At 42.9% G+C, this 14,126-nt stretch overlaps 1 protein-coding gene and 1 pseudogene across 5 annotated transcripts in view; both read right to left on the bottom strand.

The window, feature by feature from the left end:
* The window catches only part of PDE1C (phosphodiesterase 1C), a 343,427-nt gene extending 334,158 nt beyond the window's left edge, over positions 1-9,269 (bottom strand). For 2 of the 5 annotated variants that reach the window (XM_085226620.1, XM_085226622.1), the window contains exon 1: positions 8,742-9,268. In XM_085226620.1, coding sequence (XP_085082746.1) covers positions 8,742-8,916 — 175 coding nt within the window. In that variant the 5' untranslated portion in view covers positions 8,917-9,268. Of the gene's footprint in view, positions 1-8,741 lie in introns of all 5 variants that reach the window. The other 3 variants (XM_085226619.1, XM_085226623.1, XM_085226624.1) reach the window with 3 other exon arrangements.
* Positions 9,270-11,749: 2,480 nt separating this feature from the next.
* On the bottom strand, positions 11,750-14,126 carry LOC146544170 (uncharacterized; annotated as a pseudogene).

Genomic DNA, 14,126 nt, shown 5'->3' with positions numbered 1-14,126 from the left:
AAAAACTTTCTAGAGAAGGAGCAACTCTTCTCCATCTCTTCTCTGATGCTTGCTCATATGAAGAAAGGGAGAGGGGTTAAGAAAGCAGGACAGAAATACTTGTTAAACACACATTCATTATACTTCTGGAAAGAAGTTGGCTCAGAACTTCACTAGAAGCACAGATCCCCATGGATCTACAAGATTGCCAGGAACTTTGCTGCATGGAGATGATTTTTTCCACACCATCTGATGTGCTTTGGAGAATAGGTGATAAATGTAACTAAAGAATATCACCATATCACCCATGCCTGTTGCAAGAGTCCACAGAAAAGAACAGTATCTGCCATGGCTACTCTCAACTCTCACGCAAACTATTTCATCTTTGCACCTGTGGCTAGTTAGTCTAGCACATCAAGTGCTTTAGGGAAATCCACATGGATAGTATTTTACAGATAAGCCTCTGGAATTATTGTTCATGAGCAATCAATCAAAATTTGTCTTTCTAAAATATTGTATTTCTACTCAGTGCTCAGCAGAAACAGTTGATTTAATGTTAAGACCCAGGGCACACACAAAAACTGCTGCATCTCCTCAGGTGGTGGCTCCTGAAGGCAAAGTACCTTAGTTATTTCCACCTCGCTGCTCTGCTTTGATCGCATCACCCATGAGACGGGCATAATGATTTATACCTTCCTTGAAAAGTCTTTCAAGATCTATGTCTAGTTATTGCTTGAAATTGTGTCTTGAGAATTGGAGACAAAGAAAAAGATCTCATAATACAAGAAAGTGGCATCCTGAACTGCTCTTGGGCTCTGATGGGAATATCTGGTATGCCCACTGATGGCACAACTATACCATGTGGCCTGAATCAGACAGCCCATATAATCTGAGACCATACTCTGCCAGCCAGCATCTTGAGGGGTGCAGCAGCATTTGTGAAGCTCAGCACCCAGTGTAATTAATCCAGCCTGAGTTAATTAGCCAAGTATACCTTGTTTTAGAGATGTTACTGCATACAAGGATCACTTAAATCTCTGAAGACTCAAAAAACAGACTTTTCTAAAAAAATATTTATCCCCAAGCTCCACACTATTCAAGCAAATTAGTACCAGGAATTTTAATAGATTTCATACTTCACCTATTTTCAGATCTTCATGCTAAACTAGAAACGTTGATTTTTTCCAAAGCATGATTCCAGGAGACGAGCAATAGCAGAACAAAAGACTTCCCACCGCACTACTGACACTCTTTGGCTGATTCAGCTTTCACCCAGCTCTAAAAGTAGGCAGAAATGCTCCTTCCACTCAGGATGTCCAGAACTGGCAGCTCCTCAGGAGGTGGGGAACCCTGGGCCAGCAGTGTCTGCCTGACCACCCCTTTAAGACAGCAGGGCAGCCCCGGGGTGGCTACAAGTCCAGACCACAGACAAACCATTTGAGGCAATAAGGTCTCCCCTCAGCCTCTTCTTTCCCAGACTTAACAGCCCCAGTTCCTTCAGTTGCTCCTTATAGGCCACATTCTCCAAGCCCTTTACCAGCCTTGTTGCCCTTCTTTGCACCTGCTCCAGCACCTCCATGTTCTTTCTGTACTGAGGTGCCCAAAACTGAACACAGCACCCGAAGTGAGGCCTCACCAGTGCTGAGTACAGGGGCAGGATGACTTCCCTAGTCCTGCTCACCACACCATTCCTGATCCAAGCCAGGATGTTATTCATGGATGCTATGCCAAGTCCATAATGACAAGACAGCCAGAAACACAGTCAGTGCACCAGAGTTCAGAGCAATACAAACCTGTGCTCCCACAGCACTGCTTGGTGAAGTAATGGACGCCCCAGGCAGAACTTAGATGGATTTCTGCCCTAGGCAGGGTGATGGGAGACCACTGGCTGATCAGGGCTTGTGTTACTGCCATCAGCGCCCTGGTCCTACAAGTTTCACAGAGAAGAGAAATGGTGTTTTAAAGGATGGAACAAGTATTTCCTTGTAACTATGTGGAAGGTAACCCTACTTTACATAACACTGGATACTGATCTAATCACAGATTCATAGAATCACGGCATGTCTTGGGTTGAAAGGGACCCCAAGGATATTCAAGTTCCAACCCCCATACCACAGACAGGGTCACCAACCTCCAGATCTGGTACTAAACTAGGCTGTCCAGGGCCCCATCCAACCTCACCTTGAACACCTCCAGGGACAGAGCATCTACAATTCTTCTGGGCAGCCTGTTCCAGCACCTCACCACTCTCTCCGTGAAGAACTTCCAATCTAAACCTTCTCTCCTTGAGCTTAAAACCATCCCCCCTTTTCCTACCACTGTCTATTCTTGTAAAAAAAATTGGCAGTCAGCCCTTAAATGGGGTCTGGGAGAGATGCAGCCAGGCTCCACCCCTTTGGTCACACAACTGAATTGCCTTCACCTGTGCTCCCATGTCTGACTCAATGCTTGCCTCAGGTGATCAATCAGTGGTGCAGACCATGACTCAACATTTCCCATACAAGAGCCCCAGACCCAAACACAGTACTCCACGAAGGGCCTCACAAGGGCAGAGAGCGACAATCACCTCCCTGTCCCTGCTGGCCACCCATCTTCTGATGGAGCCCAGGATACCATTGGCCTTCTAAGCTACAAGAGTACACTGATGGTTTATGTTCAGTTTTTCATCCACCAGGACCCTCAAGTCCTTCTCCACAGGACTACTCTCTAGGATTTCTTCTCCTAGTCTGTATACATATCTGAGATTACTCTGACTCAGGTGCAAAACCTTGCACTTTGCTATGTTGAACCTCATTAGTTTCACATGGGCCCATCCTCTGAGTTTGTTGAGGTCTCTCTGGATGGTGTCCCTTCTTTCTAATATGTCAACCACAGCACTCAGCAAGGTGTCATTGGTAACCTTGCTGAGAGTGGACTCGAGCCTGTAGTCAATATCATTGACGAAGATGCTGAAGAGCACTGGTCCCAAGACAGACCTCCTGGGGGATATTGCTCATCACCAGCCTCCACCTGGACATAGTTCTATTCAACACAACCCAGTGTTACTATACAGAAATTATTAATCTAACAAACTACAGGCAGCATCCACCTTATATGCTCAAAAGGACAATAATGTCATGTACTGCTGCATTAATTATCCCATTAGCTGAAATATCAGAGGTCTGTTCTTTGGACCAGAAGGCTGTGGGCACAGCAATTGATTAAATGGTGTGTTTTCTGAAAATCCCTTATTAACATTTTGGCAAAATGCCCCCACTGCTCAGTTAGCCAGACATCACTGAAACACTGTCAGCCATTTAGTTTTTCACAGTAAAAACCTTCACATAAAGTCAGTATTTTACTGCTTTTTCCCATTTTCAGCTAGTTGAGATGGATTGGCTTCTGATCTTTCCTATTTCATACAAGTAATCACATTGCTAGCCAATAATTAGCAATTTTGTCAGCACTTCATGATCGTACCCTGAAACAGCCCCCAAGAGCTCAATTTAGAGACATATATCTCACTTGCTTAATACAAATTTAACCTTCTAAATTATTCCTTTTTTTCCATAAACAGCCAGCACTTGAGCCCTGGGGCACCATAAGTAAGTAATTAATATCAATGTATTTTTAAGCTATTTTTGTATGCACATATTGCCAGAAGTCAAACAATTTCTGTAGGTTTGCATTCATTATAACATATAATTCTGGATATCTTAGAAAATAATCATAAACAAGGCAGCAGAAAAAGAGAGAAAAAAAGTAGAAAACAATCATAGCATGTTAAGAATTATAGGAAAATGTCTGTTAACAGAGGAAGAGTTTGAATGTTCTCAGTGCAAAGGATGCTTTTTCCCTCAAAGTCAAATAAGAAGCTCAAAATACTTTTGCTGGACTTAGGAAACTCTTTTGGATCATTATGCTTGCAGCTCAAGTTCCCCAAAAGTCAAAATATCCTGTCACTTGTTACGATATATTTATTCACAACCTTATCTTTAGAATGTATCCTATAAATTAGACAAAATATTATATGGATTAAAAAAAAAAATCAAAAAAGTATCCAAAACAAATATATCACAGTTCAATAACAGAGAAACAGAAAGCATGCTACTAAGAATGCTAACATTTCTACACAGCATTTTTCACTAGCAAAACGGTCTGACATTGTTGTACTCCCACACGAAATGAAACAAAAAAATGACTAATTTTGTTGTAATTTTACCTTACAATGCTCTCTAACTTTAAGGACTGGGGCTGGTTGGCACCTGGGCAGAATAAAAAGAAGCTCACTGAGTCCTCTCACCCTTCAGTGCAGGTAATGTGTCAACTTTCTCATAATTTTATGGAGAAGGTGGGAGTTGTAACCTTTGTGATTGGACATGAAACAACTATTCAACATCTGAGGGCTCTATAAAGGATTGCCAGGTTGCTAGGAGACAGCATGGGATGTTTGTTTTCATGCTAGCACTGGAAAAGAGCACTCTTGCCTCAGGTGGATTTTACAAAACCTTGGCTGAGGGCTGGGAAAGTGCTCTGAAGCTATCAAGGGCTGGCTGCAGGAGTTGAATTGCAAAGAAAGCCAGCAGTGAAATCAGAGGGGCAAAGACAGAGCCCAAACAGTCATTGAATATATGAATGCACATATTAATTAGCTTTTCAAAAACAAACAAACAAAAGAAAAACCTTCTTGTGCTTGAAAAGATGAGTTAAAGAGTTAATTCATAAGTTTTTAGCACCAATTAATAAGTGAAGGCTTGACCATATCCTACATCTTGTATGATAAAGTGGCCAATAACTTGTGGTTTAGACATACTGGTCTATCTGTCAATCTGAATAACTATTCTCCTGTACTGAGGCCTTATGATATTAAAAAAGAGAGATAAATGAAGATTTTGTTAATTTTTGCCTTTTGCCTTACTCATATAGTATCAGAAAATCACTAAGGTTGGAAGAGACCTCTATCATCAGATCTGTCTACCCATCCTCACCATGCCCACTAAATAATGTCCCTTACTGACACATCTACATATTTCTTTAATACCTCCAGGGACGATGACTCCACCACTTCCCTGGGCAGCTTGTTCCAATGCCTGACCACTATTTCTCAGAATTTTTGTTTTTTTTCCTAATATCCAACTTGAATCTCCCTTAGTGCAAATAAGAGACCGTTACCTTTTGTGCTTTCAGGTAGTTGTAGAGAGTGATAAGGTCTCCCTGAGCCCAAAACTGACACTGTACTTGAGGAGCAGCTTCACCAGTGCTAAACAGAGAAGGATGATCACCTCCCTGCTCCTGCTGGCTACCTGTTTCTGATACAAGCCAGAACATCATTGGCCTTCTTGGCTACCTGGGCACACTGCTGACTCACATTCAACCAGCTTTCAGCTAACACCCTCAGGTCCTTTTCTTCCATGCAGTCTTCCGGTCATTCTGCCCAAACCTGTAGCTGTGCATGAGGTTGTGACTGAAATGCAGGACCTGGTGCTTAGTCTTGTGAACCTCATACAGCTGGACTCAGCCCATTGATCCAGCCTGCCCGGATCCCTCTGTAGGGTCTTCCTACTCTCAGGCAGATTGACACCTCCTCTCAGCTTGGTTCTACCTGCAAACTTACTGAGGGTGCACTCCATACTCTCATCCCAGTCATCAATAAAGGTACTAAAATATTAAACAGGACGGACCCCAGTACTGACCCTTGGGGAACACCACTTGTGACCAATTGCCAGTTAAATTTAACTCCATTCACTACCACTCTCTGCACCTGGCCTTCCAGCCAATTTTTACCCAGCACAGAGTATTCCTTTCTAAGCCATGAGCTGCCAACTCCCGGAGAATGCTGTAGGACACAGTGTCAAAGTTTACTAATGTCTAGGTAGATTACGTCCACAGCCTTTCCCTCATATGCTAGGCTGGTCATAGAAGAAGATCCCATTGGTTGAGCAAGACATGCATTTCATGAACCCATGCTCTAAATAGATACTCTACCTGCAATCATAGAGTTTGACCCTGACCCATTATGGTACTGTGACTTAGAGAGTAGTTCTTAAGATCAGCCTAACCATTGGAAGCCACTTTGCAAATTGTAACTGCAATAATTTTTGCTATGAAGTAGAAGAAAATATTCTCAAGTGGAAAAGCCATATTCCGGTATTTTGGCATTTCAAGATGAATTGTTTCAGACCTTTTTTTTTTTTTTTTTTTTACACATGTAATAGGAACCAAGTAAAGTAGTAGATTTCATTTCCCACCATTTCTTTAGTCATTCTCACACATCTCAGGAAAGTACCAGCAGGTCCCCTGAGGAGCAGCATCTCTAAGAACTCCCCAAAGAACAATGCACCTCTGCCTCACACATGATTCAAGCCCAGGTTCTAACTGAGCTCAAAGTTGGATGCAAGAAAATTCTGTCAAGTCAAATAGTCACTGACTGTCTTTCAATCTTCTAATGAAACTGAATCAAACTCAAAGCATGTTGTCATGTCTAAATGTTAATTAGGCAGCAAGTATAAGGCATCACTACCAAGCTGAATTGTATGATTTATAACATAAGTGAGGAAATCTATTTCCTATTACATTTGACATTGCTCAGCTAACATTTGTATATGTTCCCAACATAAGCAAGAAAAATATATTAAAAAAAAACAACAAAAAACCTTCAAATGGCTGTAGCAAAAGAAAAAGTTATATCATAGTCCAAAATAACTATCTTGGGAAAAACATGTCACTCCAAAAGTAATGCTTCCTATTTATTTCATCCGAAACTACAATAGGTACAAAGGGCACTATTTTGATTAAGCAAATTCTCAGCTACAAGACATGATCTTTCAACACAGTCATGACCATTAGCAATACATTTTTGCCAGTGATGAATAAGAGCCTGCATGGCACACTTGTAAAAATTTGTGTGATTGTCTGGAATGTGTCTTGTATTTCACATTGCTGTTGCCACTACTGAAACACACCAGTCACCACCACACTGTGCTCACATCCACTGCTTGGTCTCCAAAAATGTTCAGCAAGTGTTGATGTATGTCAATGAGCGCTGTTTTTTTCCGCGTGGAGGAATTCAATTACACACTTTTGGTTCATCTGTACTTCCATGTCAGATGCTATTTTGTCAAACTGCCTCTCTGCTGCCAGCCATTGCATAGCAACAAAATGTAATGGAATATTGGTGGGAAGGTTCAGGCTGTAATGCCATACCACCAACATCTGCCATTGATGACATGGGCCAACATGATAAAATAGGAGGCACTACTTTTGGAGTAGCCCTCTTACTTAGATTTAGAATGTGTAGTTATGGAACAACAAACACTCTGTGAACTTCAGTGTTCATTCGGAAGTAATCACAGGAAACCATTCCCCTTAGAGTTAGCAGAGTAATCACTCTTAACTGAAATGACTGCCACACTGCTCATGCCCTCAGCAAGATTCTTACAGAATTCAAAGTCAACTGTATAAGAATTGCTGGGGAAAAAGAAAATGCTGAGTGCTCTAAAATCTATCTAAATGCAGAAGTAATTCCAGCATAATTTCTTCTACTCAAATTCCAGATAAATGGCGTCACAACCCAGGTAAAGCAGAAAATTAGACCAAATGGATTGCATATTCCACTATACATACTTCTTTTTCCTCTAGAGAAGACTTAGAAAGCATAATTAGACAAATCCAAATGGCAAATTTCCAGTATCAACAGTTGTAACTATGTATATTTCAGGGGATTACAACATCTCAGGGTCTGACTATATTATTCTGAGAGCTATTGAGGAATTTGTGATGTTTGAATTGATCATGTATCAACTGCATTGCGCTGAAGACAAAACTGCAGGTGCTGAAGTGAAAAGACATAACTGGTGAGTCAGTAAACTAAAAGACTGATGGTACATAAAAGCAGTTGTTCTAACTCATATGATATCACAAATATGAAATAATAGGAAGAAAGGAGGAATGATATAAGAAAAAAAAGTCAAAGTCGTCAAATCTTCTCACAAGTGATCCTGCATTTAAAAGTGAAAAGACACACTTTCCATTTAGTTAGATTAGTACCTATAAGCCTTGTTAATCATTGATTTCAAATGATTATTTGAAATGTTGTGTTGTCTAAAGAGTAGAAAGAACAAACGTGAGATACGAATCAGACCACATTAAAAAAAAAATTACAATCACCTATCACCTAATGTAATTGGAAGTATTTATTTAAGAGAAAGTCATTAAGTAGCTTAAAAAACAGGTTATCTACTTCCTTAAGTACATATATCCTCCTGCCTTTGCAACTTCTTTAAGATTTCTTAAACATCAAAGCTTATGCTTTCACCAAATGAATTTATTGAACATTTTTATGCTGGCTGACTAAAACATGCTCATCTTTTAAAAATAATAATAATAATAAGAGGGGGTGCATTGTTCTGGAACTGAAGGATATCAATGAAAAAGTCTTTGCAGCAACACTGACAGTAAGACCGGAAATCTTAGCTGTGCAAGTTTTGACAGAGGGAGTATCTTCAAGCAGACAAAGTCCCAGGAAGAAACTGCTACCAGTAACCAAACTTGTTCCTCATCCTAAGGATACACCCGAAGGATTGCATGAGAAAATTGGAATGATGATACCACTTCCAGTGCTATGCTTCCTCGCAATTATGCTTCCTGCCCTCTCTCCACACCACCCTTGCAAAGCAAATGGCGCTCTGGTTTCACACGAGCCCCCGTGCTTCCCTGCGCCTCCCGACCCCCTTGCCCTTCCACTCGGGCAGGAAGGTGCAGGGACCCACTGAGCGCACACTCACGGGCGGCGGTTCCGTGGCGAGGCCGCTCTTCCTCCTCCTCCTCCTCCTCCTCCTCTTTCTCCTCCGTGAGCCGGCGGGGTTTCAGCACCGCGGACAGCGGCGCAGCGGGGGGCTCCGCGCTCAGCCGGTCCGGGGCGCGGCGCGACCGGCCCAGCGCCGAGCTGGCGGAGCCCATGGTCCGGGAAGCCCTCGCTCCTCCTCGCTGCGGGAAGTTCGGGGCACGGCCGGCCCGCAGACCCTCTTGCAGGCGGCTGCGCTCCCGGAGAGAAGAGGGAGAGGGGGAGTCGAGGAGGCTCTCCGGCACCGCCTCCTCCGCCCCTCGGGCGCGGCGTGGCTTCTGATGAGCGTCCCTGCTGCTGAGCCCCGGCCCGGGGACGGCTATCTATTGTGGGATAGGAAAGTGCGATCTGCACCAGGGAATTCACGTTGCCTGCGCCCAGAGAGGTGTGAAAAGAAGCATCGATCCCTCATCTTCCTCCTAAGGGAGCAGGAGTAAATTCAGAACTTTTTACTACTTCTTAATGTCGTTCTTTATCGTTGAATCTACCTCCTAGGGTTACCTCGCCATAAACAGAGGGAAAGGCAACGGTACTGTAAGGTGTGGACACAGAGCTGAGGTTATTTGTGTCCTTGAGTACATAACTTTTACTTCCTTGAATAGAAAAACTTAGACATGAGATATATCCCCGCCTGCCTTTGCGACTTCTTCAGGACTCCTTAAGCAATGCAGCATCCAGACTTGTGATTGTATTACTTCTGATTGAATAAAACACTGCCTCTAGCAGACAAGATGGACTAGATGATCTCCAGGGGCACCTTCCAACCTCAACTCCTTTGTGATATTGGAATATTAACTGCCACAGCATCACTAACCAAACTGTATTTGCAGCTTACAACAACAGACTGTACTATAATTACAGTCACCATATGCTATGACAACATCACAGCATCACTACCACAGCTCTTGCATGAACTGGACTTTCTTCAGCTGCTGGAGACTTCTGAAGCTGACTTTAATTCCCCATCTGTTAAAAAGGCATCATAAAACTTCTCCAGGGCACTGTAAATCCTAAAAGTATTTCATTACTGTAGCAATTGGAAGTGTTAAATGTATATACTGAGATGTTTAAGATGACAGTGGTAAACTCTGTAAACTTTCTAGAGCATAAAACTTCCGTATCTGTACATAACACTTTAGTTGTACCAATTAGCAACATGAAAGTAACAGCTAGTTTTATCTCCATCAGCATGGGAGTCCATTAATTGCAGCCTATTATCCCACTTCTTGTCTGGAGGGAAGCCAGCACTTCCTCAAGCTGTTCTGCTCTTCCATGCTGACTACAGCAGCCTGGTTCTCTCATCTGTTGTTGTGCTCCTGCAGCAAGATCCCAAGGCAACTCAACACTGACGTAATAACCTTTGAGAGGGAATTTCTTGTGCTAGGGCAGTCCTTCTTTCCTGGACAAAACAGTGCCATGAATGCATCAGAAAGCAAGAAGGCAGATGTACATAGCCTATGTTTTCTAACCCCGTGCATTTGTTTCATTATGCTTGCTCTCACTGTCTCTGCTTGAATTTTCTTCTTGACTCTCCTTGCAGCTAAGACAGTTTCAGCTCAGGTAGCATGCCAGGTAGGTAACATCTTGCTCTCTAGGGATGTTTCTTGATCACAAATGATTTTCATAAGCATGCATGGAAGGGACTGATTACGACTAGCCTTTCTTCTAGAACTCTATTTCTCCCTTCTCAAATTTGATGTGTGGTGAAGGAAAGTCTGTTTTATTTAAAGACTTTTTTTTCTGCAAAGGATAAGTACTTTAAGTAGAAGGACAAAAGTACTAATGTTGTAAATCACTGTTGATTTATTAATTAATCCAGACAAACTTTTTAAAAGAAATTAAACCTTTCCTGCCCAACTTGAAGCCAAATTGTACCTATCTGTTATAATTCCATCTTTAACCATGTGCCCCTATGCATTTTTTTCCTCAAAGCATCATAAGCAAGTTCTAAATACAAGATTTCCATAAAACTCCTTCAGACACCTACCACACTGTACACAAACTCCAAAAAATCAACATAAAATTTGTTCCTGACATGTATCTTTTGGTGAAGTGTAAACTAAAGCTGCCTTACAGTCATGTTACCAATGCAATGGCCAGAGTAAATATTACAGTTAAGGACCCAGAGTCTGTTATTTTTCTGAAATGTAAAGGGAGTGAAAGTAGAGTCCATCACGGTATTAGATCTGAATTCAGTTTCCAGCTCTGTTGGCAATAATCTTCTGCTGGTTTATTTTAGCCTAAAGGAAAAAACTGTGTGTTCAGGATCACTGACTTCCCCATCATTTTTAAGGCCTTAAGTCCAAATAGAAAACTGCCCAAAGATGCAAAGCTAATGCAAATTAATGAAAAGATTTGTAGGAACAAATGATTAAAAACTCCACCCCCACGGTGGGAAAGAGTGCAACTTTAACTTACTTCTTACCACTAAATGCAGATCACAGACCTGCAGGAAACGAAGTTTCATGAGTTTGTGGAAACAATAAGGATACCTGCCTCTTCAAATCAGTTGCCAGGGCTGTGCCCTGTTTGCACACAAACATTTGTCAGCGGAGGAGGAGAGACCTGAGCTGCATGCTCTGCCCTTCCTCTTGGCCAGGCAACTAACCTTCTGCCAGCAGGTAGGACATTTTATCCCTCGTGGAGGGCAGACAACAGGAGAGGCAGATACATGACACCAAGGTCTGCCCGTGATACAAAGTCAGAAAGAGGAGCATTGCTCAGCAACCAGAGAACAAGCAGGGGGGAGGAAGAGGAGTAGAAGGGGGGAAGAAGAAAGAGCACTCCTGTTCTCCCTCACCAGCAGCCCACCTATTTTAATTAGAGCTATCTGAAGGAGTACTAAAATAATACAGTGTCAGTTTGACATGACAGGCTTTCAAGAGGCAAAGCCAGATCTGTGATCTGATATGAATCCAGTGTGGATTCAGCCATTGCATTCTTGCTCTGTCTGCTGCCTTTCTCTCTCCTAAAGCATATAAACTCCATCTTCCTCTTGCAGGCTGGTGGGTTTTGCCTCTCCTGCATTACATTACTAACTACCCTGGCTTCAGCTTGGACAGGATTCCTTTCTTCATAGTGTCTTGTAGGATGCTACATTTTGGCTTTGGGAGAAAAACAATGTTGATACCATGTTTTAGCTGGTGAGCAGTGCTGCATGGAGCCACTTCAGTTTCTCAGCTTCTCATACTGTCCTGCCAGTGAGGGGGTGAGGGGCACAAGGAGCTGGGGGATGGGACATAACCAGGACAGCTGACCTGAACTGGCCAAAGGGATATTCCATACCTTATGACATCATGTGAGGAGAACTGAGGGGCAGCTGTTGCTCAGGGACTGGCTGGGCATTGGTCAGAGGGTGGTGAGCAATTGCGTTGTGCATCACTTGTCTTGTAAATCACTGTTTTTGCTATTATTTTCCTTTTCTCTTCCTTTTCTGTCTTGGTGAATAGTTTTTATCTCAAACCCTGAGTTTTGTTTTCTTTGCCTTTTTCTCATCCCACTGGGGATGGCGGGGGTGAAAGAACAAAAGTGTGACGCTGAGCTGCTGCTGGGTTAAAGCACAACACAACCTCGAGACTCAGCAGCATCCTGCAGCTGTGCTACTGCACAGGAACAAATCCCCTCAGCCCCACCAGCCCCTGGACTGATCATCTTTGTAGCACTGCTGTGTGATCTCAAATGAGATCCAGTGACCTTAAATGATGAGAATGAACTGCCATTTCCTCCAACATGAATAGCTGTGAGCTATTATCTATATGCATATTATACTCATGAGCTCAGACTCTCAAACCCTAAGAACACAGCTGTGTGGATTTAATAACAGATCTTTGCTAATAAACAATCTATACTGAAGCTCTTAGATTTATTACTTAGTTATATGATTCTTGAGTAATAGGAAAAAATTCTGCACATGTAATTTTAGAAGCAGAACACAAACCATATATAATAGTAGCATGTGTGTATCTCAGTTATTTTAAACACTCTGTATTTTAATACACTCCATGTATTTTAATAATGTAGTGTGTAATACACATTAAAACTCTCAGAAAATTTTGGACAGGAGAGGAGAAAATAACCAAAGAGGTGCAAACATACTGTAGGTGCAAAGACAGTCTTGTCTCTGAACATTTTCCTACTGCCCTCTTACAGACATCTGTATTTTAGAACAAGGCTTTTATAGCCTTTCCTTCCTGAGTTTCTGATTCTTTGTGGAATATCTGTGAAAACCCATGAAATATCACCTAACACTACAACATTAGAAGAAAATTCCATGAGGTAACATTCTCGTCAGACAGCACTGGAAGTGGAATTCTTCACTTAGAAAAGTCATGTTTCAATGGTGGGTTTCACCTACACGTTCAGAATTTCAGCACTAATCATCTCTCCAAATACTCACAGTACCTAACATCATTACACCATTTGAAATTTTGCACAGAGAGGCCAGAGCAACCAAAATATACAAATTGTTCCTATTTGCATTGTTCCTCATCCATCCCAACTTGGCTACAGCCGTTCCCTGATTTGGTATTTCAACCACCATTCTCACACAAGACCTCTGGTTTTCTCACAGGGGAGCAGAGGGCAGTGCTGATCTCTGCTCTCTGGTAGCAACAGAGACCAAGAGAACTGTGTTGTGGACTGCTGAGTCCAAACTCTTGTATCCTGTAGTCAGGAATACCACACTCCATTGATAACAGCATCCACAAGCTCTGCCCTGAGCTCTGAGTAAGATTGTCTACGGAATAGTTACTTCTTTTTTTTTTTTTTTTAATATAGTTGATTATTAAAGATCCATGTAAGCCCTGCTCATGGTGCCATGGGGACGGCCTCTTTCAGTGTTGTGAAGTGACCTCGGCACTGTGGCCCTTCTCTTCCTGGGACACTGGATCCTCCTGGATGAGTGGTCTTTGCTCCAGCCACAAGTGGCAGGGCTATACCTGCAGCCCTGGGCGGAAGGTCCCACTCCTGCCACCTACTTCAGCTCCCTATGGGGCTCCTCCATCTCCCTAGAGATGGGCATGGTGGGATGGGCATTGAGATCCCCAGGAGTTGTGTGGGGAGTGCTGAGGAGTTCCTCCTCAGTGGGACCTGCAGGGCTGCCCGATGGAGCAGGGCATGAGGTGGCAGTGGGCTGCAAGGAGATTGCTTGGTGGCTCTCTGCTTTGCACTCTGATGGCAGCGTGATAACACAAGGCAGAGAGCCATCTGCCTGCACTGAGAAGTGGAGGGCACTCATAAGCCTCCTGCAGAGCCAGCAGGTGAGTTTCCTCCTGGTCCACAGGAGGATGCAGCAGAGGCACATGTGCTTGCAGGCAACCAGGAGGTG

The sequence above is a fragment of the Meleagris gallopavo genome, chromosome 6, assembly GCF_905368555.1.
Source record: "Meleagris gallopavo chromosome 6, MGAL_WU_HG_1.1, whole genome shotgun sequence".
In the NCBI taxonomy this organism is placed as follows: Eukaryota; Metazoa; Chordata; class Aves; order Galliformes; family Phasianidae; genus Meleagris; species Meleagris gallopavo.
This window is presented reverse-complemented; position numbering and strand designations above follow the sequence as displayed.